At 47.2% G+C, this 25,298-nt stretch overlaps 3 protein-coding genes and 1 long non-coding RNA gene across 8 annotated transcripts in view; 2 read left to right on the forward strand and 2 right to left on the reverse strand.

The window, feature by feature from the left end:
• Positions 1-5,152, reverse strand: part of CHD5 (chromodomain helicase DNA binding protein 5) — a 62,606-nt gene extending 57,454 nt beyond the window's left edge. For 2 of the 4 annotated variants that reach the window (XM_090024019.1, XM_090024018.1), the window contains exon 1: positions 1,632-1,990. In XM_090024019.1, coding sequence (XP_089880145.1) covers positions 1,632-1,974 — 343 coding nt within the window. In that variant the 5' untranslated portion in view covers positions 1,975-1,990. Of the gene's footprint in view, positions 1-1,631; positions 1,991-3,079 lie in introns of those variants that run through there. The other 2 variants (XM_090024021.1, XM_090024020.1) reach the window with 2 other exon arrangements.
• On the forward strand, positions 2,072-5,336 carry LOC149854703 (uncharacterized). Its single transcript, XR_016438706.1, has 2 exons — positions 2,072-2,505; positions 2,671-5,336. It is a non-coding gene; the product is annotated as an uncharacterized LOC149854703 (long non-coding RNA).
• On the reverse strand, positions 5,299-25,231 carry RPL22 (ribosomal protein L22). 2 transcript variants are annotated; one of them, XM_090024028.1, is made up of 4 exons: positions 25,142-25,231; positions 10,309-10,413; positions 8,183-8,307; positions 5,299-5,511 (listed from the first exon to the last, which is right to left on the reverse strand). In XM_090024028.1, exons 1-4 carry the CDS (start codon positions 25,214-25,216, stop codon positions 5,367-5,369), a joined length of 450 nt encoding a protein of 149 aa, XP_089880154.1. In that variant the 5' UTR covers positions 25,217-25,231; the 3' UTR covers positions 5,299-5,366. The 2 variants fall into 2 exon arrangements, with proteins under 2 accessions (XP_089880154.1, XP_089880152.1); XM_090024026.1 differs by lacking the exon at positions 25,142-25,231 and adding an exon at positions 10,887-10,939.
• The window catches only part of RNF207 (ring finger protein 207), a 36,426-nt gene continuing 32,212 nt past the window's right edge, over positions 21,085-25,298 (forward strand). The window contains exon 1 of the mRNA XM_090024022.1: positions 21,085-21,550. The gene's annotated coding sequence lies outside the window, so the exon portion shown is untranslated. The remainder of the gene's footprint in view (positions 21,551-25,298) is intronic.

Here is a 25,298-nt window from a genome sequence, read left to right on the forward strand (position 1 = left end):
AAGGTTGACATGGCATGCTACAGCACTGCACAGGCCTCAGGCTGGCTCCCTGTGTCAGGGGAACTTGCTTACTCTCACCAGAAGCAATTGCAATTTAATTGGCTTCTATGGACTTGTAGCTGCTAATGCTAGCAGTGAGTTTGGCCCAAGTGCCTGCTTTATTAGATACAAGAGAAGTTCAGGTGGGAGACATGAACAAGGCTGACTTAAAAACAAAAAACTGTGCAGGCAGAAGCTTCTCTCTACTTTTCAGTTTTTACTTCTTTGTCATTAAGATTGAAAACACAGAAGAATGCCACTCCTGGGAGCAGCTGCTGGAGACCCTGCCCACGGTTATCTGGGAGAGCACCAGGCTGTTTCACTGCAGGCTTTTACGCATGAGAAACATCCCCTGAAAACCACACCACCTTCCTCTCAAGCACTTTGGTCCCCATTAACACCAGGTTAAGCCGAACACCCTGGCACCATTAGCACCACTGGTCATTTTAGTGTCACTCGCTTAGATTGACACTTCCTACTTGGGTCACACCTGGAGAAATGGCACAGCCATCAGGCCTGCTGACCAGTACCAAACCTCACAGTACAAGTTATCCCTTCACCCAGTTATGCCCTGTGTCCATGAACGATGCATGTCCCCAGCAACAGCAGTGGCAGGAGCATGACAGCGGTGGCAGAAGCGGGAGAGCTCTCGCAGACGCCGCTGACACCGCTGGTGGGTGGGGGAGGAGGTTGGCAAGCACTGACCAAGGGTTGGCAACCACCTGCAGCCACCGCCAGGATCGTCAGTGGTGGCCAGCAGGGATCGTGGACCGCCCACAGACACCGCCAACAGTGTCTTTTGTAGGGGATGCACCACCACGCTCAGGGGGTGCACGTGCACCTATGTGCACCCCCTACGCGTCACCCTTGGCCATGTGGCCGGATCCCCGTTCCGCTGCGGTTACTGAATTCTAACCTGGACACAGCTGATGCACTCACCAGCCTAACTGGGCAGTCTGACTTGGACTTAACTCGGGAGCTGGAGCACACTCCAGGGTGCTGCCAGCCTGGCAGGTGGGTGTCACCTGTATCAGCCACAGACAGGTAAAGCAGTCTGCTGAGTAAGAAAACCAAGGAAAATCCAAGTCCTCCAACTGAGACTTGGCTGCCCTGGCCAGTTAGGTGGCCTTAATACCACACCCCAGTGCAGGGGGTTACAGCCCCCAGGCCATGGAAGGATTTCCAGAGCGCCGGGAAGGGCAGCACGAGCGAAGCAAGGGCACGGGATACAACCTGGGCAGGGAGCCGGTGGGGACAGCAAGGGAAAGGCAAGGGAGGGAGGCGCTGAGGGGTCTACATCGGGGTGCCCTAGGAGGGGAAAGGGTGACAGCACAGACCGAAGGCAACCTGCGAGGAACCAGCAGCCTGGCGCCAAGGTAGGGAAAGTTTATGGCAGCCACGGGGGGCCAAGAGGGCAGTGCTGGGAAACGTCTGCGCTGGGGCTGGCGGGGCCGGGGGCGCACCTGCAGCCGCGGCCGGAGCGCGGGCCGGGCCGGGCCGGGGGCGGGCGAGGCGCGGGGCCAGGCCCGGCTCGAGGGGCCGCGGGCAGAGCCCGGGTGCCGCCCGCGCGAGGGCCCGGCCGCGGCCCCTACCTGACACGTCCTCCTCGTGCTCCATGTCGTCCGGCTCCTCCTCGGGGCCCCGCATGCTCCGCGCCCCGGCGGCGGCCGGCGCCTGCCCAGCCCCGGCCCGGGGCGCCAGCCTCCACCCGCGGGCGCTGCACGGGGCGCGGCCGCGGCGCGAAGATGGCTGCGGCTGCAGCTGCCCTGGCTCCCGCTGCCGCTCCCCCGCCTGTGGAGGCGAAGCCGCCCGCGCTCCGCGCCGCCCCCCGCGCCCGCGCCCGCCAGCCGGGGAGGGGGAGCAGCGGCACCAGCCGGGACTACACATGCCCAGTGTGTGACGTCCAGTCTGGTTGCCCAGGCAACCGCATCCCATCGCCTCCGCACCTCTTGCTCAGCCGCCGGGGCTGCGCCAGGCGCGGGGCCGGGGCCGGGGCCGGAGCCGGAGCCGGAGCCGCTGCCGGGTGGGGGGGGTGGGGAGGGAGGGGCGCCCGCGCCCCCACGGCGGCCCGGCGACGGAGAAGCCAAGGACGCTGCCGCCTGCGCCCAGCTCGGCCCGGCGGCGCGGGTGAACGGCCGGCCTTCCCCCGGCGGCCGCCCGCTCAGCGCCGCGGCCCGGGGCGGCAAGAGGCAGCGCCTGCCAGGGCCGCCCCCGAGGCGAGGTCACCGCACTGCGCTCCTGAGGAAGTGACTTCCGACCTGAAGAGCCGCTAGACGAGCCGGCAGAGCAGGGCGCGGCGCCTGCAGCACCTACCTGGCCTCTGCCCCGGGGAAGCGCTGCCGGCCGGCGCCCCGGCTCACCGCCTGCGCGCTTACAGCACAGGAGTGAAGCACAGCAGCCACCGGGCTCTGAGCAGCCCACAACAGGTCCTGGGTTAAAAGGAACTGGACAGACACGGTTCTTCGGGTAAATGCGATGTCTTTTATCAAGGGTGTAGGGTGGAGCTGTGTTGGTCTAAGGGCATAGGCAGACAAGGTTCTTTGGGTGAAGCTCATATCTTTTATTAGACCAACTTAAATAGTTGGTGGAAATTGTTTTTAAGCAAGCTTCTTTACTTTTCATTCCATCCAGGAAGAGCAGCCACCAACTACAGAAGTTTCCTCAGCCTGACAAAGGGCATTTGTACCCAAAAGCTTGCAAAGAACATTTTTTTCCCCCAACTATTTAGTTGGTCTAATAAAAGATATCGCATTTGCCCAAAGAGCTTTGTCTGCCTATGTCCTTAGACCAATACCCAGGAAAAAGAACTGGAAGCACTTTACCCACAGCCCTTCAGCTTGTGCTGCAAACAGCTGTTTCAAGGAAGGGAAGCCAAGGCACACAATGAACAACCCTCTTTCACACACCAGGAGCACCAGTTCACACTCATTAAAACCTGTGACTAGATGATATGCATGTCACTCAGCTCAGTACATTATTTACTGGTTCTTTTTGCACCTGTCCAAAAAAGATGACTCCCAAGTCTGGCTCCAGTGCCTACCGTATAGCTTAGTCCATCAGAAGTGCCAGAGCCTGACATCAATAAGTTGTCCCATTTTAGTAGTGGAAATACAGGTGTTTCACAGGTAAGAACTCAGCAATGCCCAACGTAAGAGAGCATTTCTCCATCTGGAATTCCAGAAAGGAAAAGCCTGTCACAAACACCTACGTACGTCACACCTTAGGTTACAGCAACAAATGCTGCTGCAACACTTTGATTAAAAAGGGTCTTCTATAGAAGGTTAGCATCATTTAAATTAACACTTCAGTGTATGCCTACTTCTCACACCACTAAGAAAACAATTTTTAACTAAAAGAAAGAAGCACTAATAAATGCTTTCATGTTCAAGAAATGTTTTAGTGACGCAGTGCACAAACAGGTTGGCAGTTTGGGGAGGGGGGAGAGACCTGAGGAACTAAAACCAAGATACAAAGATGAGTTAACATACTCAGACTTCCAAGCACAGATCCAATCAGGCTTCAGTGCGACTGATTTAGCTTTTAGAAATTCAAGTGCACTTGATTCCTTGATTTTACTGCAAGTGCAGTGCAGACAGGCCTGAAGCCCAGCAGCCTATCCCAGCATGTATGATAATGTGAAGCCAAGTTACTATGACTTTTCCCAGCCAAAGTTCAATAGCCTTGATTTTTACACTGTTCACTGTGCCATTGTTGCAAACTGCTTCTGACTGTAATTCTGCTGTATAAACTAGTTAGAAGGAAAGATTGACCGAATCCATTCTGCCATAAGTCTAGTCTTTTAAAGCTGGGACGTTTGGGCCCTTTGTATTACAGAAGCAAAGAATGTTATACAAGAATTTCAGGCTTTACTCCCCAAGGGTTTGTTTCGGACAGCTCTGACCTCAGAATGCAGTAGGGGGATAGCCTGCTACTATGCAAACTGCTAGATGAGGGAGCCAGCCTGAGCCTTTGGTCAGCAGGGCTCATGTTGATAAGCATTTCCATTCCGAAATATCACAACAATCTCCAAAGACACATCCATCTAACCTTCTGTCACCATAAAAAAGCAATGGCAAATTACTAGGGAGAGGGAAGAGAACAAGAAATAATATTACCTACAAGTTTAATAAAAGTTTCTAAAGCACATTGAAAAATAACTCCATCAGCCCTACAAAATAAACACCTTGCTTAATTACTTCTAAAATGATAAAGGTATGGTATGCAACTAAGAACAGACTGTCATGCTACAGGACTGTCTTCATCTGTTATAAGTAATCCAAAATATAACCCTATAGAGGGCAAATACTCAAACACTGTAGCAGAGCTGAGAACTTCTCAGGGATGTGAAGGAAACTGACCCCAGCGCACACATTCATACTAATACTTCTACACCTTTAAGTTTTGAGTGCACAATACTTTGACAAGCTGTGAATTCAAATTTTACATTGCAGTTTCAAAAGCACTATTGCAAAAAGTTCTTGGAAGACAACATTACCCAAATAAAAAAAGTCTCATGCGACTGATCTTTTCTATCAACCAGACTCTGCTGCCAACCCTTGTGGTACTTTAGCCAAGGAAGCAGAAACCTTGAAAAACAAACACAAAAAACCCCTGTTCTATTCAGACTAGACCTCTGGTTGGAGATAACTTTGAAGCCACATACAGTGATTCTTAATGAGAAATTAAACCAGATAGGTCTGACAGCAAAAAAAAAAAATGTTGGCAAATTAACTGGCTAAACTTCTCATCTGTAGTTGAGACACTGAGATGAGGTGGTGTTCTGACTACATCCCCTCAGCTTCCAAAATCTCAATTTTTTCATAACATACGACGCCACAGGACTCCATAAAACAAAGCAAAGCCAGCAAAGTTTTAGGGCTAAGTTTGACTTAAAGTCAAAGCATGACAAACCTCTTTTCCAGACACTTACTAATTTTCAGCACAGAATATTTCAGGTGAAATAAAAATCTGCTACAAAGAGACCATTAAGTAATATTGTACTTGAGGTATTACAAAAATGAACAGGCAATCTCAGTTCTCCAAAACAAGACTATTTTATGAGGGACCCCAGATTCTGCAAAAGAAATTCTCTTATGAATCAAGATCAAGGAAAAAATAATGTCTACATTACTGTAGTCTGGTTAGATAAAGTTTATCTGTACAACAAAAGCTGTTAGCCTTTACTAATTAAGTACTTACTGTGGCATTAAAATGACCACCATATCAATCAGGACTAGAGTTCTGAAAACACAGAAAATGTTAACATTTTTTTTTTCATTTTATTCAAGGAAATTTAATATACAAAATATTTCCAGATTCACATGCATTTAATCCTCCTCTTCTTCCTCCTCTTCATCCTGGTTGATCTGGAAGTATCGCAATTCATAACTTTCCTTGCTATTGGCAACTACACGCAGCCAGTCACGCAAGTTGTTTTTCTTCAGATATTTCTTAGTCAGATACTTCAGGTATCTGTGGAAAGAAGGGAACCAGTAATCCAACTGAAAGCAGTACAAATACCTCTTATTCTGCATTACATGCTGTAGAAGAAATTCAAGTAAATAGTTTACGAGATTCCCATCATGCTTTACTCTATACTGTTTCAATTTTGCATTATATAACAAGAGGAGTTTGTCTTAATGTCTTCCACACTTGATAAGACATTCTGGACAAAACCCACTGTCATGACAGATTGTAACATGCTATTTTACTTTTTCAGAAGCAAAGAGGTAGTGTAAAGGCTCAAAACACTTCCAGGTCTGCCTAACAGTGCCATTCATTACATCTTTTTTCCTGAAGATCCTCCCCTGTGGGGCTTTACCACTAACTCAATTCAGAAGAGCAAATTACATTTTTATATTAGTGTTTTAACAAGCAGATTTAAAAATCTTCTCAACCAAGAAAAAAAAAAAGTGCTCTCACCTTACTAGAAGTGACTTACTCTCTGCAAGGCAAGCCAGAAGACTATTACTGCAGAAGTAACTACAAAAGACATGATACTCAGAACATAGGAGGAAAAAGCTAAGGCACTTTTTGGGAGAGAAGTGCCAAATCATGCCCTGCCTTTGCACAAACTTAATTAAGAAAATAAAATTAAAAAGAACACCTTGGGTGCATGGGAATACACTAAGGAAAGCTCTCTAATGCAAAAAAAAAAAAAAAAAAAGCACACATGACTACCCACATCAAGTGAAGATACTGGAAGCTTAAATTCTAAACAAACTTTATTTTAGAAAAACTTTCAATGGAATCAGTGAATTAAGACCTGCAGAATAACATGCATCAAAACCAAATAATTACGAGCTGGGAAGGGAAGGATGTTATCAATCACAGCATGAGTCCCCATGTAAAGGTACATGTTAGGCAATGCAGCAATTTCTTTATAACAGAAAGGCCAAGCAGCTTTTTTCCCCCTCCACCCCCAAAGCCAAGAAAATTGATACAGTCAACAACAGCATGGCAGCAAGGCAGGGTTATTTTTGTCTGGTGCCAAATAAAGGTACATTGCTTCATCACACATTATACAACTCAGTCACTAAACAACTGACATTTTTTCCAATTCCTTAGTAAGTGAATGCAATAATGATCAGAATACATGAGGTGCTGTGCTGAGAAATAAATGATCTCTGTCTTGAGGGGTTTATAGCTTTCAAGTCAAAGGGATAGGGACATGCAAGAAATGCACATGAAAACTCATCAGCTTGCTTAAAAAAAAACAAACACACAAAAAACCACCATTGCCACAACCATACACACACTTAGAGCTTGACTTCCACAGTAACATATAAATATAAATGCTCCAGTGCCTTACAAATGGTTTTAGAGAAACAAATCTTGAACACACCAGATGAGAGGGGATTCCAAAAATAAGGAAGCAACACAGTAAAAAGCAAATAGCCAGCATTGTTAGCAAGAGAGTCAAAGGGAATGTGAAGAGAGAGCGAGATCAATGATATAGGAAGGAACGACATTGTCTTTTCAATGCCTCAGACTAATGTATAAAAAATGCATTGGAGAAAGTCTGTTCCTACAAAGTATAAACTATAACCTATTGTTAAATTGTATATTTACATACACCATGTCCGTTCCCCCCACATAAAAAGTGCTTCCTTAAGCCTCTTAAATATTGTTTTACCATATTTATTAAGAATAATTATTGCTGGTGTACTTGATATTCATTCTGATCTACAAAATTCTCTTAAGAGCTTAATCTTGCTATTGAGAACTCCTCCCTGCCCACCCAACCAGGATGCCCTTTACATTTCAGCATACCTACATTGTCTCTTAGTAATAATACTACTACAAATCACACTGAGTGTAAACTGGTCATCTGAATACTTAATCATGCAGTTCCGAAGACACAGTTTTATATGCTATTAGTATCTATGCTAGTACTGGTTACATGAAAAACGTTTAGGACAAAATTAACATTTACACATGGAGGTAAACTGACTGAAGCTTTTCAGATTTGAGTCCTTTAAAAAACAAAAACACAACTTGCCAATTATGTGTGTCCGATTACAGACTACTAACCCATGGAAGAACCAACATAAAAATTCAATACCAAAGGACAAGGATGTTTTAAAATATGCACAGAGCAGTGAGATGGTATAAAGTGACCAATATGAAAACTGTGTAAAATCCGCCAAATCCAGCTTCCCAACAACTGGTAACTTAGAGAGGATGCCACTGATACACAGAAAGAGGTCACTAAGTGACCTGTTTCCAAGAAATTATTACAAACTAGATACAAGCCTTCATCTTCAATTCCCATCTTCCTTGGGCATTTTGGAAAGCCTGTCAAATAACTGCCTCAATGCAGGAAGCATCCACTGACCAAAAGGTGGATCATATGTTGAGCCCTGAACAATATCTTCCTTTCACCAAAAGGTTATTCACTTTTCCCCCTTCAACTGTTTAAGTTTCTGTCTGGATTTGTACAATAAACATTTCAAATGCTCCAGTTTACAGTCACCTTCCACAGAAGATCAGACCAGAATTTCAGAAGTAAAAAGCAAGCAGAAGCGACCACTCACACCTTTCAGAACCTCTCCATGCATCATTTAGAGCCCAAGGTATATGAACCCTGTTCTTTTTAATTTTTTTGCAGATCATTAAGTTCCCACATGCCTTTTCCCCTTACCTCTTTGAAAATGGAACCTCTGAAGTTACAGTGATTTTACTCTTACTTCTCTCAATGGTCACTGCACCTCCACCAAGATTCCCAGCTTTCCCATTCACTTTGATTCGTTCCTGCAAGAACTGTTCCTGCAAAAAGTCGAGCAGATGGGTTAGAGCTTTGACAGGTGAAATATGTCCACTGACTTCTCAGCAGTCAGAGACTGAGGAAGGTCCACTACACCACTGAATTTATTTTAACCAAATAAAGCACATAAGTTTTAAAGCATCGTAGCCAGAAAACTTGAAAAGCAAATAAATGCTTTACTCATCCTAAAGACCAAGGCATGGATCCTGCAAAGATTTACACTATTTAGTTCCATTTCAGCCACTCAGACTACTCAGGTGAAGGAAGATAAGCAGAAGAACAAATCGCTACAGAATTAAAGTGATCATAAACTATATCCACCTGGCCCTCAGATGCATATACATATGTACCAGCAGTTGCAGGCATTCATGCTTCCATCTGGAGGAAAAAAACTCTAGAGAGAAAAAGAATGGGGGAGGGAGCCGAGTTCCTACACAGGCAATAATCTTCATCTTTTCACAAACCTGTATGAAACCAGCACAAAAGTGCTAAATACTTGGAAAAATACTCTCTGGGAGACTATAGTAGGATTGGAGTGTTATGATCACACCTGAAGCACACTTTGTGCCCAGAAGTTTGTTTAACATCTCTGCCAACTATAGTTAGTTCAGTAAAAATATAACAAAAACTTATTACTAGGAGCCTGTAATCCTAACACTGTCCTGGATGTTAAGTTTTGGATTTATAATCCTAAATGCTACTGTTTAGGCATCACAAAGTTTTTGCATGACTTATTCTATAGTAAGCCCTGCAAAATATCACAAACTGATGGTTTCACAGACAGTAGTAAAACAGCAAGAAATCAAGTCAGCATACTGATTTATGAACCAAGAAATATTTCACCATCATTTCAAAGTTTGAAAAAATGACTGATTCTATCTGTTATTGTCGTCATAATATGATCAGATCACCTAACTGAACGTTCAAACCACAGACTGAATAACAAGTTTATAGACAGTAGGTATACTCTGGGTATTATCCAACAAAAGGTCTTATTTCTCCCTCACTGCCTCCATCATCTCATAGCCAAGTTATAAATTAAATCCAAAACAAATCTGAAAAAGTTTTTATTTAAAGTTTTAAATTAGATTACTAAAACAATGTGAAGTTTGCTGTTAATTAAAAAAATACCTACACACTCAACAGCTGCTTTAAAATTTTTTTTTTTTTTTGATTTCTAAAGATTAAGGATTACCTTAAAAAAAAAATCTGGTAAAACAAAGACCAGTCAGTTCAGCAGCAGCCTTACAACGTTGGAAGCTACCCCCCCGCTTCAATAAAAAAAAATGCAAAAAAGGAAAGTACAGCTTTCAACATTTTTCACGAAGAAAAAAAGACAAGAAGTCATAAACAAAACTAAGTAAGAAATACAGCATTCAATATTTTCCAATAAAAATCATAAACAACAGTATAAGACATATTGTGTTCAAAGTTACAGTGAAAAGGAAAAATTATGCACAATTCTAGAAGAAATACATCACTGTTTCCCCACGGTGGTGGGGCAGAAACAACCTCTTCAGTGTAGCAAGTACAAACAGAATGTATGACGAAAACCAGTGCTTTAAATCAATGTTTCCTACTTGCCAATCTCAATCCAGCCCAGCAGAGATACCTTAACTTCCCACATGACTCAGTTAAAAAGTCAAATTTAAGTGAGGGTTTAGCCTGCACATTCTAGGAAAGCTTGACCTAAACTAGATTTTCTAGTGCAGATGCTAGATTACTCAATCGGGTGGAAAACTTGCACTGAGAACAGCAGACAATAGCTGGAAATAGCTAAAGCCAAGCAGGCCAGCAAGGCGTATGCATACCTTTGGGGGACAGAGAGCATTCTGGTAAGCAGTACATGGGAAAGAAGAGACTAACTCATTTTTTCTACTACAGATAAGTTTTCATGAATGTTTTGAAGAGCTGCCCGAGGACTCCTGGGCAGTAACTGCCACTAGCAGATGCATGTAGCGCCCAGAAGCAGAGAGCGGTGGCCCAGAACGTTTACAACTCACAAAGTTAGCAGCATCCATGATTCCATCTTCAACAGGATGGGTGCAGTCCAGAGTAAACTTCAGGACTTGCTTCTTTTTTTTGCCACCTTTCGTCACTGGTTTCTTCTGCAGAGTGAAAAAGAAAGGAGATTATTGCAGGCGCCCACCAAGCTCTGCTGAAAGCAAGTGCTCGGGCCAGGGAGTAAGCACCAAGGTTACCAAGCAAGTAAAAGATGAAAACGTTTCTTTATGAAAACAAAAAAGCAAAACGCCTAACAAGCCAGGTCGGGGCCTCCTGCAGCTGCGGCCAAGCCGGGCCGCAGGACGTAAGAGGGGACGTGCAGGGGCCCCACCCGACAGCTCGCCCTCGCCTGCCCGGCGCACGGAGGCGGCCGCCACAGGCCTCCTGCACCCCCGCGGGCCTGGCTGGGCCAGCCAGGAAGTGCAGCCGGGGCCCGGGCGGAAAGCGGGGCCTGCTGCGCCGTCTGCCTGTACTGCTCGCGGCCCGCGCCCCCGGCCGCACCGACCCGCCGCGCCGCTCGCCCCGCCCGGAGCAGCCCGCACGGGTGCAGGCCAGACCCGCGCGGCCAGACACTCACCACGGGTGCCATGGCGGCAGAGAGAGGGGCGAAAGGAAGCTCAGAGCTCCGCGCATGCGCGAAACCACCCCAAGCGCATGCGCCGACCACACGGCCGTGAGCACGCCGGGCGCTCCGGCCGAGGCACGCTGAACGCAGGATACCCCAGCTAAGTGCCGAGTGCATGGATTTCTCCTCCTTCCCTCTCCCCAACTCTAGGGTCGATTAGAACTTCCTATGCAGACTGCTGGGCTCTGCTGGGGGGGGATGCGGAGGCATTGCTGGGGCGGGGGGTGGAGCTGGGTGGGATGCAAAGGCACCGCTGGGAGGCGGGGGGTGGCTGAGATCTGGGAGTGGTCTGCTGGGGGAAGGAATAGCAATGGCTAGTAGCAGGCTTTAGCTGGGGATCTCTGCTCCTGTGACTGTCCTAGGGAAGTGCGGGGGGAGTCATTGGCAGCTCTCTCAAGGAACAGGCAGTAAGGCACACAATAGGGAAACGAGTCTGACTACCCCTGGGAAAATTATCTATCCATCTCACATGGGGTTGCTTAACAGCATCTATTGATGATGATACTATAGGCATCACGTTTCAGGGGCCCCTTTCCTCGCCAGTGGTCTTAAGCCTCTCTGCTGCATTCACCAGAAGTCAGTTCTTCACACACTAAAATGCAGTGATTTGAGGGTGTAAAATGACAACCATTTAACAGCTCATGGCAGTTCTGCACAGTGGCATGGAAGAGGAGTTGACTGAGATTTCAGGAACCATAACTACAAGTTGGAATGTAACCAAGATGCTCAAGCAAACACCCCTTCCGCCTGCTCCTTGGACATGTGTGGAGCATAAGACGCAGTAAGGCTGGGCCTGTCAGCACTACAGCCACACAGAACAAAGAATCCCAGTAATATGCTTAGGAAAAGCTCTGGACCAGCAGGGGTCCCCATCTTATTTCTTCATCAGCCCCCAGAAACTCCATCACTTTGACTTTGCCAAATACAAAATTCTCCTTGGGCTTTGAAAAGAAAGAGAGGTTATGAATAGCCTGGAAAAAGGGCTTCTTGCATGGCAAAAGTAAAGTTTTAAGCAAGTACACAGGCAGCCAGAGCCTGTGAACCATTTGAAGTCACTAGGTGGTGCTGTTCAGACAGGAACCTGTTAAGGGGAAGAGCTGCTACAAGGAGTGACACATGACATCTAGGAAAGGTAATAAGTAGAGAGCAGCCCCCTTTAACACATGGGTCAGGTGGAGTGAGGTATATGAATCATCTTCACATTGCCCTTTTCTAAACAAAAACCTCAGGGCAATGAGAAGCCCTGGCAGGTCTGATAGCTGGCAAAGTAAAAAAAACACTGACAAGAAGAACAAGCAGATGTCATGCTGGGCCGAACATTACTTAGCACTTTACTCTCATGAAACAGACATTTCAGAAGAGGCACTGGATCAACTTCCAACTCTAAGTGTACTGGCACAGTTGGACAAAAAACCTGCAGCCAAAGAATTTAGGAAGGTCAGAGACTCTAGCAAGCAGAAAAGCACCAGAGGAGGATGGCATCCCAGCTGAGGCTCTCAAGTCCAGGAAGGCTAGCCTGCTGCCTCATCTCCATCAACTCCTATTGTGCTGCTGGAGAAAGGTCAAGTAACCCAGGACATGCGAGAGGCTAACATCATCACTCTCTACAAAAACAAGAGAGACAAGGGTGGCTGCAACAACCATAGGGGCATCTCTTTCATCAGCACAGGCAAGGCTTTTGCCAGAGTCATCTTGAAATGCTTGCAACAACTTGCTGACAGCATCTCTACCCAAAATCAGTGTGGATTCAGAGCAGGGAGATCAATAGTGGACAGGATATTTTCTTTATGCTAACTGCAAGAAAAATGCAGAAAATAAAATAAGCCACTGTACGCAGCATTTATTGACCTGACAAAACCCTTTGACAATGTCAGCAGAGCAGGTTTGTTTAAGGTCCTGGTAAAGACTGGATGCCCCCCAACATTCTCAGTATGATATGCTCCTTCCGCATGCTGTAGTTCAGTTTGATGAATCACTATCTATCAGCCTTGAAAACACATCTCTCGGAGCAGTGAACAAATTCTGCTACCTTAGAACCCCAGTGAGTGACAGCATATCACTGGATGAAGAGCTAAATGTGCACACTACAAAAACAGCTACCACTTTCAGTAAGCTCTGCAAACAACTCTGGAAACACCACAAAACTCACAATCGAAATTAAAATGCTTGTGTACAACATCTGCATCCTCAGTGTCCCCATGTATAGCAGTGAAACATGGTCAACATATGCATATCAATAGAAGAAGCAGGATATAAAGGGTTTTGGAATCAACCCAAACCTTTGGGAGGCCTTAGCAGAAGACAGGAAAAAGTGGCACTCCCTTCTCAATTCATAGATTTCATAGACATTAGGGCTGGAAGGGACCTAAGCAGATCGAGTCCAGCCCCCTGCTCCAGGGGCAAGAAGTCAGCTGGGGTCAAAGGATCCCAGCAAGATAAACATCCAAGCATCTCTTAATGGAGTCCAGAGTAGGTGCTTGCACCACCTCTGGCAGCAGTCTGTTCCAGGCCTTGGGGGCTCGGACAGTAAAGAAGTTCTTCCTTATGTCCAGCCTGAAAGATTCTTGAAGGAGTGTTTGACCTTGTCATCTCTTGGGGCACTCTGGTGAACAGGTATTCCCACAGATCCTGATGTACACCCCTTATATACTTACAGGCAGCCACCAGGTCCCCCCTGAGCCTGCACTTTTCCAGGCTGAAGAGTCCCATAGTTCTCAGCCTCTCATCATAAGGCCTCTGATCATGCACATGGCTCTCCTCTGCACTCTCTCAAGCTTCTCCACATCATTTTTAAATTATGGAGCCCAGAATTGGATGCAGTACTCCAGCTGTGGCCTCACCAAAGCCAAGTACAGTGGGAGGATGACATTCTGGCATTTGCTTGAGAAGTATCTATGGATGCAAGCCAAGGGTTTGCTTGCTTTACTAGCCGCAACATCATATTGGTGTCTCATATTCATCTTGTGGTCAATTATGACCCAAGTCCCTTTCGGCTCTGGTGCTAGCAAGTGTAGCACTGCTGAGCCTATAAGCATGCTGCAGGTTTTTCTTCCCAAGGTGAAGAACCTTGCATTTTTCAGTGTTGAACACCATCAGGTTTTCGTCCACCCATTTTCTGAGCCTGTCACGGTCAGCCTGGATCAGCATCCTGTCCTCAGGTGTGGACACTTTACCCCAAAGTTTGGTGTCATCGACAAACTTGGCTAGTCTGCTTCTGATACCAATGTCCACATCACTAATGAAGATGTTAGAGAGCATAGGCCCAAGAACCTTGGGGAACCCCACTGGTCATGGCACACCACAAAGGCCAACTTCTGTCAACTACCACTCTTTGGGCCCAACCTCGGACCCAGTTCCCCAGCCATCGGACTGTGATGTAGCCAGGGCTGTAGTTGGCTAGGTTTTCTATGAGATGATCATGGGATACCAGATCAAAGCCTTTTTTAAAATCAAGGTATATGACATCAATCTCTTCTCTGGGGCTGGTGAAAAACCAATGCAAAATAGCAGGTTGGCTTTTTCCTGGGCATCAGTTGGCCCATATGGTTTAGCAAGGGTCCAATGTTACCTTGCTTTTCCTCCTGCTCCCCACATATCTAAAAAATAACATTTTATTGTCCTTGATACATAGCCAGTTGGAGTTCAGTCACAGCCTTGGCTTTCCTGGTTCACTCCCTACAGGTCTGGACCAATGCAGAATTAACTCATCAATGTAGAACATGTTAACCCCTTTGAGGTGGATCCAGTCTTCCATCCTTTATAGGTCTTTCTTTTTAGATGCAGGATGTCCACCAGTTCCCTGCAAAGCCAAGGGGGCTGCTGTGCCCTTTTTCTGCCTTTCCTCCAAGACAGGATAGACATTGCTTGTGCTTCCAGCAATCAGAGTCCAACATCATGATGAGAAATGGTCACTCAAATTACAAGAGAAACATGACCAAAGGAAATATTCTGTCAGTACAGTAGCCCCTAATGCTATATACACCTGTGACCGCTGGTAGGACCTGCAAGTCTAATGTCGATCTTTACAGTCACAAGAGAAAATGCACCACCAGTTAGTAGAATAGCTGCAATATCCACAATCACTTGCTGATGAATGGATGCCATGTATCTATCTGATAGCCTGAAGAAGCTGAGTTGTGGGAGTAACTTCTGGCCTATATAAATTTTGAACACTGGGTAGATATGCACATTTATAGACTAATTAAGATATATACACAGAGAGAGAGAGAGAGAGAGAGAGACCGAGAACACGTTTTTTTGAACCCAAGTTAATTTAATCGTACTAACAGATTAGCTACCTCTCAATATCATTTTGACCAGGATTGAAACTGGTCACACCAGTGACCTCCATTCTATTCCTAATGGTCTACACAGCTTTTTTTCCAGCTGCTAATTTAGACATTAAAGAGTTTTTAATTTGTGGGATTGTCCCAATTTCCAAATGAGTGTTGCACAATTGTTAACACTGATGAGAATGGTAACAATGACCCCTTGTCTCTCTGGGACCAGAGCAGAACATCATCTCTCAGCACTTGCATACTGTACATTCACACAGCGATATCCAGTCCAAACTAGCTCAAGAGCCATGAAACACACATGTGTACCTCAGGGTACTGTGACAGGCATACTCCAGTTCCAAAGCACTATCTACAGTGTGTAGTTACACATGTTGCATTGCTTATGACTGTATGAAAGAAAATGACCACTGCAAACACTATATCCCCCCTCCAAACACACACACCTAACACTTTCTACAAAGAGTTCCAAGTGCCAAGCTGAAGGGTCAGGAGCTGAGGTCTGAGTATCCCTGCACAGCTGTATAAAGACTACTTCATTCACTGAGGAATACAGTTGTCTTGGGGGTGGAATTGCAACAGCTCTTGTGCACCAGTGATCAGATGAGGAAGCAAGCTGTTAACTCAATCAGATTTATGGTTTGGCATTTTACCAGCTACATTCTATCACCAGGTCAACATTCCCCAGTTTCCCCCTCCCCACATACCTGTTTCTCACTTACAGTCTCCCATTTTCACAGACCTGCACTTTGCATACTGGCTTCTATTCAATCCAAGAGAACACAGAACAACAGCAGACTCTCCCTGTGCCTGAGGAAGCATGCTTGTGCCTGAAAGCTTCCAACGAACAATTTTTCTAACTATTTCGTTCGGGGCAGGCAAAATACGTCCTGCCAAGCCATTCTATCTGGGCTGTAGGGCCCCCAAAAAATTTAGTAAATTAATATTTATTTGCTCCTGGCTGCCTGTCAAAGATGACAAGAGCCAGGGGCAGTAGGACCCATGGGGAGCTGGCAGCAGGTATGCCCAGCTGTTTCCCTGCTTCCCTGCCCTGCTCCAGCACCACATGGCAGCTACATCACCAGACCCAGAGCACGGGCTAAGCCGGTATGGGGAGAGGCAGGGAGGGTGAGTGTGGACAGAGACAGAGAGAGAATGCAAATACAGGCAGGAGGAGAGAGAGAGTGAGTGTGTGAGTGTGTGCGTGTGCGTGTGTGTGTGTGCGCGTGCACGCGCATAGGGCGAGTCCTGCATGCACACCTCACCATACACATGCACTCACACCCCCCTTGCACTGCCATACACACAGACCCCCACACCCCCTCTCAAACCCCAGCCACCCTCCCCCCACACCCCACATATCCATACCCACCACACCCCACATATCCATACCCCCTCCCACATGCTCCCTCACTCCACCCCCCACCGACACACCTACACCCCATATACCCATACACCCATGGCCCCCACAAACCTATACCAACCCCTTCACAATATATAAAAGTAAGACTTCATTATAAGCTATTATGCAATCACCTCTATGTGCACTGCACAAATGCATGTAAATCAGGACAACGATATTTTGTTTAATCAAATTAATTCATTTCATAGATTTCATAGACATTAGGACTGGAAGGGACCTCGGGAGATCATCGAGTCCAGCCCCCTGCCCAAAGGGCAGGAAGTCAGCTGGGGTCATAGGATCCCAGCAAGATAAGCATCCAATTTGCTCTTGAAGGTGTTCAACGTAGGCGCTTGAACCACCTCCGCTGGCAGAGACTGTTCCAGACCTTGGGGGCTCGGACAGTAAAGAAATTCTTCCTTATGTCCAGCCTGAAACGGTCTTGCAGGAGTTTGTGACCGTTCAACCTCGTCATCCCTTGGGGCGCTCTGGTGAACAGATGTTCCCCCAGATCCTGGTGGTCACCCCTGATAAACTTGTAGGTGGCCATCAGATCACCCCTGAGCCTGCACTTTTCCAGGCTAAAGAGTCCCATGGGTCTCAGCCTGTCATAGTAAGATCTGTTTTCCTGACCTCTGATCATGCGCGTGGCTCTCCTCTGGACTCTCTCAAGTTTCTCCACATCCTTTTTGAATTGTGGAGCCCAAAACTGGACGCAGTACTCCAGCTGCGGCCTCACTAAGGCCGAGTACAAGGGGAGAATGACGTCCCGGGATTTGCTCGAGAAGCATCTATGGATGCACGCCAGCATTTTGGTCGCTTTACTAGCCGCAGCATCGCATTGGAGGCTCATGTTCATCTTGTGGTCAATGATGACCCCCAAGTCTTTTTCTTCTGTAGTGCTAACCAACATAGCACTGCAGAGCCTATAAGGGCGCTGCAGGTTTTTCCTCCCAAGGTGGAGAACCTTGCATTTTTCGGTGTTAAACACCATGAGGTTCTCGTCTGCCCATTTGCTGAGCTTGTCCAGGTCAGCCTGGATCACCCGCCTATCTTCTGGTGTGGATGCTTTGCCCCAAAGTTTGGTGTCATCGGCGAACTTCGCCAGTCCACTCCTGACTCCAATGTCCACATCGTTAATGAAGATGTTGAACAGTATGGGTCCCAGGACAGAGCCTTGAGGGACCCCACTGGTCACAGGGCACCACAATGAGTGACTGCCATCAATCACAACCCTCTGGGTCCGACCACGAAGCCAATTTCCCGGCCAGCGGATCGTGGTGGAGCCAAAGCCACAACCGGACAGTTTGGCCAAGAGGTGATCGTGGGATACCAGATCAAAAGCTTTTTTGAAGTCAAGATATATGACATCAATCTCTTCTCCCTTGTCCAGGTGATAGGTCACCTGGTCATAGAAGGAAATGAGATTGGTCAAACAAGACCTACCCACAACAAACCCGTGCTGGCTATCCCTTAGGATGTTAGCCTGGGCCAGTCCCTCAAGGATGGCCTCCTTAATAAACTTTTCTAAGATCTTCCCCAGGATAGAAGTCAGGCTAATGGGCCTGTAGTTAGCCGGATCCACTCTCCTCCCTTTCTTGAAGATCGGCACCACATTGGCCTTCTTCCAGTCTTCGGGCACTACACCAGAGTGCCAGGAGTTTTCAAAGATCCCTGCCAGGGGCTGGGCTATGACGCTCGCCAGCTCCTTGAGTACCCTGGGGTGCAGGTTGTCAGGGCCAGCTGACTTGAAGGTATCCAGCTTCTCAAGGTGTTCCTTCACGAGGTCAGCATTGATGGAGGGTAGGGGATCCCCCTCACCCAGATTTCCCTGTCCCATAGCAGGCATGGGCATCCCGTGTGACTGATGAAAGACTGACGCAAAGTACCTATTTAATAGGTTGGCTTTTTCCTGGGCGTCAGTTGTCAGTTGCCCCATCCGGTTTAGCAGGGGTCCAACATTGCCCTTGCTTTTCCTCCGGCTCCCCACATATCTGAAAAAGGACTTTTTGTTGTCCTTGATGCCTGAAGCTAGTTGGAGTTCAGTTGCAGCCTTGGCTTTCCCGGTTTGCTCCCTGCAGGACCGGACCAGCGTGGAGTAATCCTCCTTGGAGGTGAATCCCATCCTCCATCCTTTGTAGGCTTTCCTTTTTAGCCACAGTAGGTCCGCTAGGTCCCTGGAGAGCCAGGGGGGCTGCTGTGCCTTCTTGCTGCCTTTCCTCCGTGTTGGAACAGATTTAGCTTGTGCACTGAGGATCGCTTCCTTGAGAAGCAACCACTCTTCTTGAACTCCCAACTCCCTGGGGTCATGGTCCCTGAGGGCCTGACTGACTAGCCTCTTGAGCTTGTCAAAGTCGGCTTTTCTGAAGTCAAGGACTTCTGTGTTGCTGACTGACTTGCCAGCTTTACGGCGGATGGTGAAGGTGATCAGCTCATGGTCGCTGTCACCCAACTTCCCATCAATCACTAGGTCGCCGATTAGGTCGTCCCCCGTAGCCAGTACCAGGTCAAGCAGCGCTTTGCCTCTCGTTGGCCCATAGACTTGTTGAGTCAGGTAGAGGTCATCCACGCACAAGAGAAAGCTTTGCGCCCGCTCAGATTTAGCTGAGTGATCTTCCCACGAGATGTCCGGGTAATTGAAGTCACCCATGACAACCAAGGTCCTGGAGCAAGCGGCCTCAGTCAGTTCCTGGGTGAACTCCTGGTCAAGCTCGGGACTTTGAGTGGGAGGTCTGTAGTAGACTCCCACCGTTGTGTCCCCTGTGCCGAATTCCCCACGAATTTTTACCCAGAGGGTCTCTAGCTGTCCATGCCGGTCGCCAACATCAGCTTGCAGGGACATGTAGCTTTCCTTCACATAGAGAGCTACACCCCCGCCCCTTTTTTCAACACGATCCCTCCTGTACAGGGTATAGCCCTCTATCCCCGTGGTCCAGTCATGGGTGGAGTCCCACCAGGTCTCCGTTATCCCAATGACATCATATTTCTTTGCACTGAGCAGGAGGACGAGTTCGTCCTGCTTGTTGCCCAGGCTCCTGGCATTAGTGTACAGGCAGGCAAGTGTGCCCTTGGGGGCTCTTGCCTTGCCCACAGATTGTACCAGGGCTGGGGCAGGGGTGGGCTCCCTTAAGTGCCCCTTTAAGTGCCTTGGTCCGCTGGCTTTGCAAGGGCTGTTCAGCGCGCCAGCAGGGGCAGTAGTCCCCCCATCCCCCAGCGGGCTTAGTTTAAAGCCCGGTGGAGCAGGTCAGCCAGCCTGGCTGAGAAGAGCCTCCTCCCCAGGGGAGAGAGGTGGAGGCCATCTCTTCCCAGCAGCTCGCTGCCTCTCTCTCCAAAGAGCGGGCTGTGGTCATGGAAGCCAAAGCCTTCCCGATAACACCAGCGCCGCAGTCTTTGGTTCACCGCATGGATCCTCCTCTCCCTCCTCAGCCCATAGCCCGAGACTGTTGTAGATGTTCACTTTTTAAAATATAATTTGGTATTTTTCTGGTTCTGAGATGGCAAAACACCTTGCTGAAAAAAGTACTTTTGGGGGCAAGCGGAGGGACTTCTGGGTCATAAGACATGGGATGGGGCACCTGTCAAGGGGCAGGGCTACCCATGCAGCCCTTGACAGCTTGCCAGAACTCAGTAAGCAGCCCTCTGCCTGCAATAATTGCCTGCCCCTGATTTAGTTGGTCTAAAGAAGATACCACATTTACCCAAAGAACCTTGTCTGCCTATGTCCTTAGATCAACATGGCTACAACCGATGCCCTTAAATTAATGGTGGAATTTAGGCTCCACCGTGTAAATACAGGGGATGCATTCATGCGACCAGCTGCTCCACGATGCTAGTTGGTCATTGGCTTAGGGAATACAGCTGTTGGAGGAGTTCTGCTGGAATTCACTATATCAGGGAAGAGGTCCGTTACCCATGATTTACTCTTTCTCCAGATGCCTGTGAAGCAATCATACTCATCCTGGAGCCTGCAAGAAGATCTTTGACTGGTTAACTGCAAAGCTTTCAGTCTGCATATTAACCTGAGCTGGTCCAGATTAGCACTGAACCAGTCTGCTCCAGTACAAAGTATTCCTATGCTTGCCCATATAGCATGACCTACTGCATGCTCCTACCCTGTTATTGTAATGTGCCACTGGGCTTCATAATCCCAAAGACTGAAAGAAATGGGGAGAGCTGATCTCAAGCAAAACCTGATATTTTTCCATAGCGTGGACTGTCCACTTGAGCTAACTGAAGATAAAACAGGAAGCTGGTTGATAAAATGAAACAGGCCTTTGAGACACAGCAGCACAACAGATAGGGTCAGGGAGCAGACAAAACATGAATCAGGCATTCACATGGCTGTGTGTTATGCTAGGTTTAAATTTACACCATAAGCTACTTTTAGAGATGCCTTAGCTCTGGTAAGGAGACACAGCAGCTAGGGACAACTCTAGCTAAAGGAAGCCTCATGCTAAGGGGGAGATTCCTCTTTCTCACTTGGGAAAAGTCAAGGGAGAATTTAGCGCATTTGATTGCTCCTGTTTGAGTTGAGCTCAGCAAATGTGAGCAATCTCCCTCCTGCTGTACTTCTCTTAGGGAACAAAGGAACATCAGACGCTCCCTTCCTGCAAAGGCTGGGTCCTGCATGTTAGCAAACAATCTGCTGCTGGGTTTTTTTTTAAATGTTCTGCTGTTCTCTCAGTTGTGCCTGTAGAAAGTGCACCTTCTGAGCCCAGCAGCTCAGCTCTTTTGGCAGTGTTGCCCTGGATACTGTGTTCACATCATCCATAATATTCTGGCTCTGCTGAAAGCTTTAGCATTTTTATCATTCCAGCCTGAAACACATGAAAAGCAGGAGACAGGCAGAGCAAAGGGACTGACATTTTATCTGCTAACAGGACAAAGTGGATACGATACTGTTAACTTCAGAAGAAAAGGTAGGAGACTGACGCTACTGCCGTGTCTAACTGTAACAAAGGAATTGTAACCAAAGGGAATATTGGGAGCATTTTGCTAAACTGAAAAGGCAGCACTTGCTTGCAAAGTGACTTTTCTGTTTGGAAATCAAGAGCTGGCACAGACTTGGACCCCTTTTTAACACCCCCCCACCTCAATATAACTGCTTTGAATTTGCTAACAGCTTTCAAAATGAGTAGCTCTGCTTGCTGTGGCTTGCTTGCTTGGGGACCTATTAGATGATGCTACGCTATTCCAAATAAATTATTTGAATGGCATTGCCCTTATGTTGACACCCAAAAGGTAATGGGCTCAGTCAGAACATTAAAAAAATCCCTGGAATTCCTTGCACTTTCACTGCTACGCTTAGAGTGGAATGCAATGGGAAGAACCACATGCAGTCCTCCTCTCTGTGAGGTTGTGTGTTGTAAGATGTGATTTAAATACTTTTCCTCTTCTTGAAAAGGCAACTCTTTCCCCCTATCCACATACCACATGCACTGCTGGAGACAGCACAGTGGTTCTTGAACCAATTCTTATTGAAAGGAGTTTGATAGAAGAAAGCCTTCATGGTCAAGAACTGTCCACATTCCCCACGATGCACAGTTTGCTTTTTTACCACCAAATAATTTGTCATTTTTATCCTCTGGGAGTTTACAAGACTTGGTGAGTCACACCTACAGAATGGGTTACTTTATTGCCCCAGGCTGGAGCTGGTAGCTGCACAGTTTTCTCTTCTTTAATACAATTCTTACTTTGAAAACAACAGTAAGTGTCTGCTCCTGCTGTTTATTTGGGAAGGTCTTGAAATATGATACGGGCAACTCAGAAGAGTTTTTCATGCTATTTAGTGTCATTCCCCCTGAATCTTCATATTACTATTACTGAAGCACAAATTAACTTCCATACGATTTTATGAAAACCTGCTGACTGGTCAGCAGGCAGCACGTGGCCAGTCACTAAAGCAGCTCCATGCTTCAGAATTGCAGCTTTTATAAAACTTTGCTGTTTCTGCTCCCAGCACTGTTTAATGCTGCAAGGGGGGAGAGGGGAAGAGGGTTTTTACAAGTTGCTTTCTGCTGTCATAGAATGATAGAAAGTTAGGGTTGGAAGGGACCTCAGGAGGTCTAGTCCAACCCCCTGCTCAAAGCAGGACCAGCTCCAGCCAAGATCATCCCAGCCAAGGCCTTGTCTAGCCAGATCTTAAAAACCTCCAAAGATGGAGATTCCACCACCTCTCTAGGTAACCTGTCCCAGTGTTTTACTACCCTCCCATTGAGAAAGTTGTTTCTAATATCTAACCTAAACTTCCCTTGCTGAAACTTGAGACCATTGCTCCTTGTTCTGTCATCTGCCGTCACTGAGAACAGTAGACTCCAGCTCCATCCTCTTTGAAACCACCCTTCAGGTACATGAAGACTGCTAATAAAATCACCGCTCAGTCTTCTCTTCTCCAGACTAAAGGCAGTCTCCAGTTCCCTCAGCCTCTCCTCATAAGTCATCCGCCCCAGCCCCCTAACCATTTTTGTTGTCCTCCGCCGGACTCTCTCCAACTTGTCCATATCCTTTCTGTAGTGGGGAACCTAAAACTGGACACAGTACTCCAGGTGTGGCCTCATTAGCGCCAAGTAGAAGGGAAGAATCATTTCCCTGGATTTGCTGACAGCACTCCTACTAGTGCAGCCCAATATCCAATTAGTCTTCTTTGCAATAAGGGTACACTGTTAATTCATATTCAGCTTATTGTCCACTGTAACCTCAAGGTCCTTTTCTGCAGAGCTGCTGCTTAACCAGTCAGTCTCCAGCCTGTACCGGTGCATAGGATTGTTCTGTCCTAAGTGCAGGACTTTGCACTTGTCCTTATTAAACCTCATGAGATTCCTTTTGGTTCAGTCCTCCAATTGTCTAGGTCTCTCTGAATCCTAGCCCTACCTTCCAGCATATTTACTACTCCCCCAAGCTTGGTGTTATCTGCAAATTCGTTGAGGGTGCACTCCATCCCATCTTCCAGGTTGTTGATGAAAATATTTAACAAAACCAGACCCAAGACCAACCCCTGGGGTTACTTGATACTGGCTGCCATCTAGACATCGAGCCATTGACTACTATCCTCTGAGCCTAATGACCCAGCCAATTTTCTAACCACCTTACAGACCATTCATCCCATGCATACTTCCTCAGCTTGCTCGGGAGAATGTTGTGGGAAATCTTGCTAAAATCAAGGTATATCAAATCCACTGGTCTCCCCACATCCACAGAGCCAATTATCTTGTCATAGAAGGCAGTCAGGTTGGTCAGGCATGACTTGCCCTTTGCAAATCCATGCCGACTATTCCTAAACACTTTCTTCACCTCCAAGGGCTTAGAAATGGATTCCTTGAAGACCTGCTCCATGATTTTTCCAGGGACTGAGGTGAGGCTGATCAGTCTACAGTTCTCTGGATCCTCCTTCTTCCCTTTTTTAAAAGATGGGTACCAGTGTTCCCTCTAAATTGTGTGCCATGCACTGCCACGCAGGCACACTTGGCAGTGTGGCACAAGTGTGCCTGCACACAAAACGCAGCTTAGAGGGAACGCTGATGGGCACTATATTTGCCCTTTTCCAATCATCTGGGACCTCTTCCAATTGCCATGAGTTGTCAAAGATGATGGCCAGCACCTCTGCAATCACATTGGACAACTTCCTCAGCATTCTTGGGTGCATCCTATCCAGCCCCATGGACTTGTGCACATCCAGTTTTTCTAAATAGTCCCTAACCTATCAGGGCAGTGCTCTGGAATACCAGTGCAGGGCCTGGCCAGTCTCTGCTGCAGACCTCTTCTTCCACGCTCCTTAAATGAGACAAACAAACCCAAAGCACTGTATGACACCAACATATTCTATAAAACCTCAAGGTCTTGTCCAGAAGAGCTTACAGATGAAATGATTCACAGCTGCCCAGACACAAGCAGGGCACAGGGCACCCTTGGGGTCTGGAGGATGGAACTGGGGACAAAAAGGAAGATGGTGGGGCTTGCCCCAGGAACAGGGCCATATGAGAGATGTAATGTGATGATATATAGGAGGAAGAAGAGATAAGTTTGAGCTGACAATAGGGAAAAGAAGAGGTTTTGCTCAGAGTAGAGTTATTTTCCTGGGACAAGCCATTCTCCCTTTTTCTCTCCCAGCTGGGCCAATATGCCCTTCTACCTGTGGAAGGCTGGACACAGCCCCCTCTAGAATGCCTGCTGAACGGTTTGCACCAGAGAGACTCCTTAGAACTTGGGGGAGCCCAAGCCACGGTGTCATGAGTGTTAATTTCACCGCAAATTCATCAGCCCTTTGCAATCATGATGCATGTCCTGCTTGCCCCAATGCATGTGAATAGATCCCTCCAGTTCTGCACTTAATGAGATCAGCAAGTCAAGCTTGGCAACTCAGTCTCCCTTGGAAATAACATTTCCTCACTAGATCAGGATCAGAATTGCAACTATGAATATTGCAGCCTGGCTGGCCCTTCCCAAAGCCATCCCATTCCCCACATGTGGCTAGTCTATCCCTTGCATGCAGTTGGTGGCCCCTGGACTCTTACCCATTTAGGACTGAAGTCTCCTGCATTATGATTCACAAGGGTGGCTTTTCTTCTTAACTGTGCTGCACACACCATCTCCAGACTGCAAGTGCTTTCCAATCATGCTTCTTGTCCCAAATCAACGTGCCATAGTCCCTGCTGTTCTGTCTTCTTCTAG

The sequence above is a fragment of the Crocodylus siamensis genome, chromosome 12 (genome assembly GCF_052110815.1).
Source record: "Crocodylus siamensis isolate JL-2025a chromosome 12, ASM5211081v1, whole genome shotgun sequence".
Lineage (NCBI taxonomy): Eukaryota > Metazoa > Chordata > Crocodylia > Crocodylidae > Crocodylus > Crocodylus siamensis.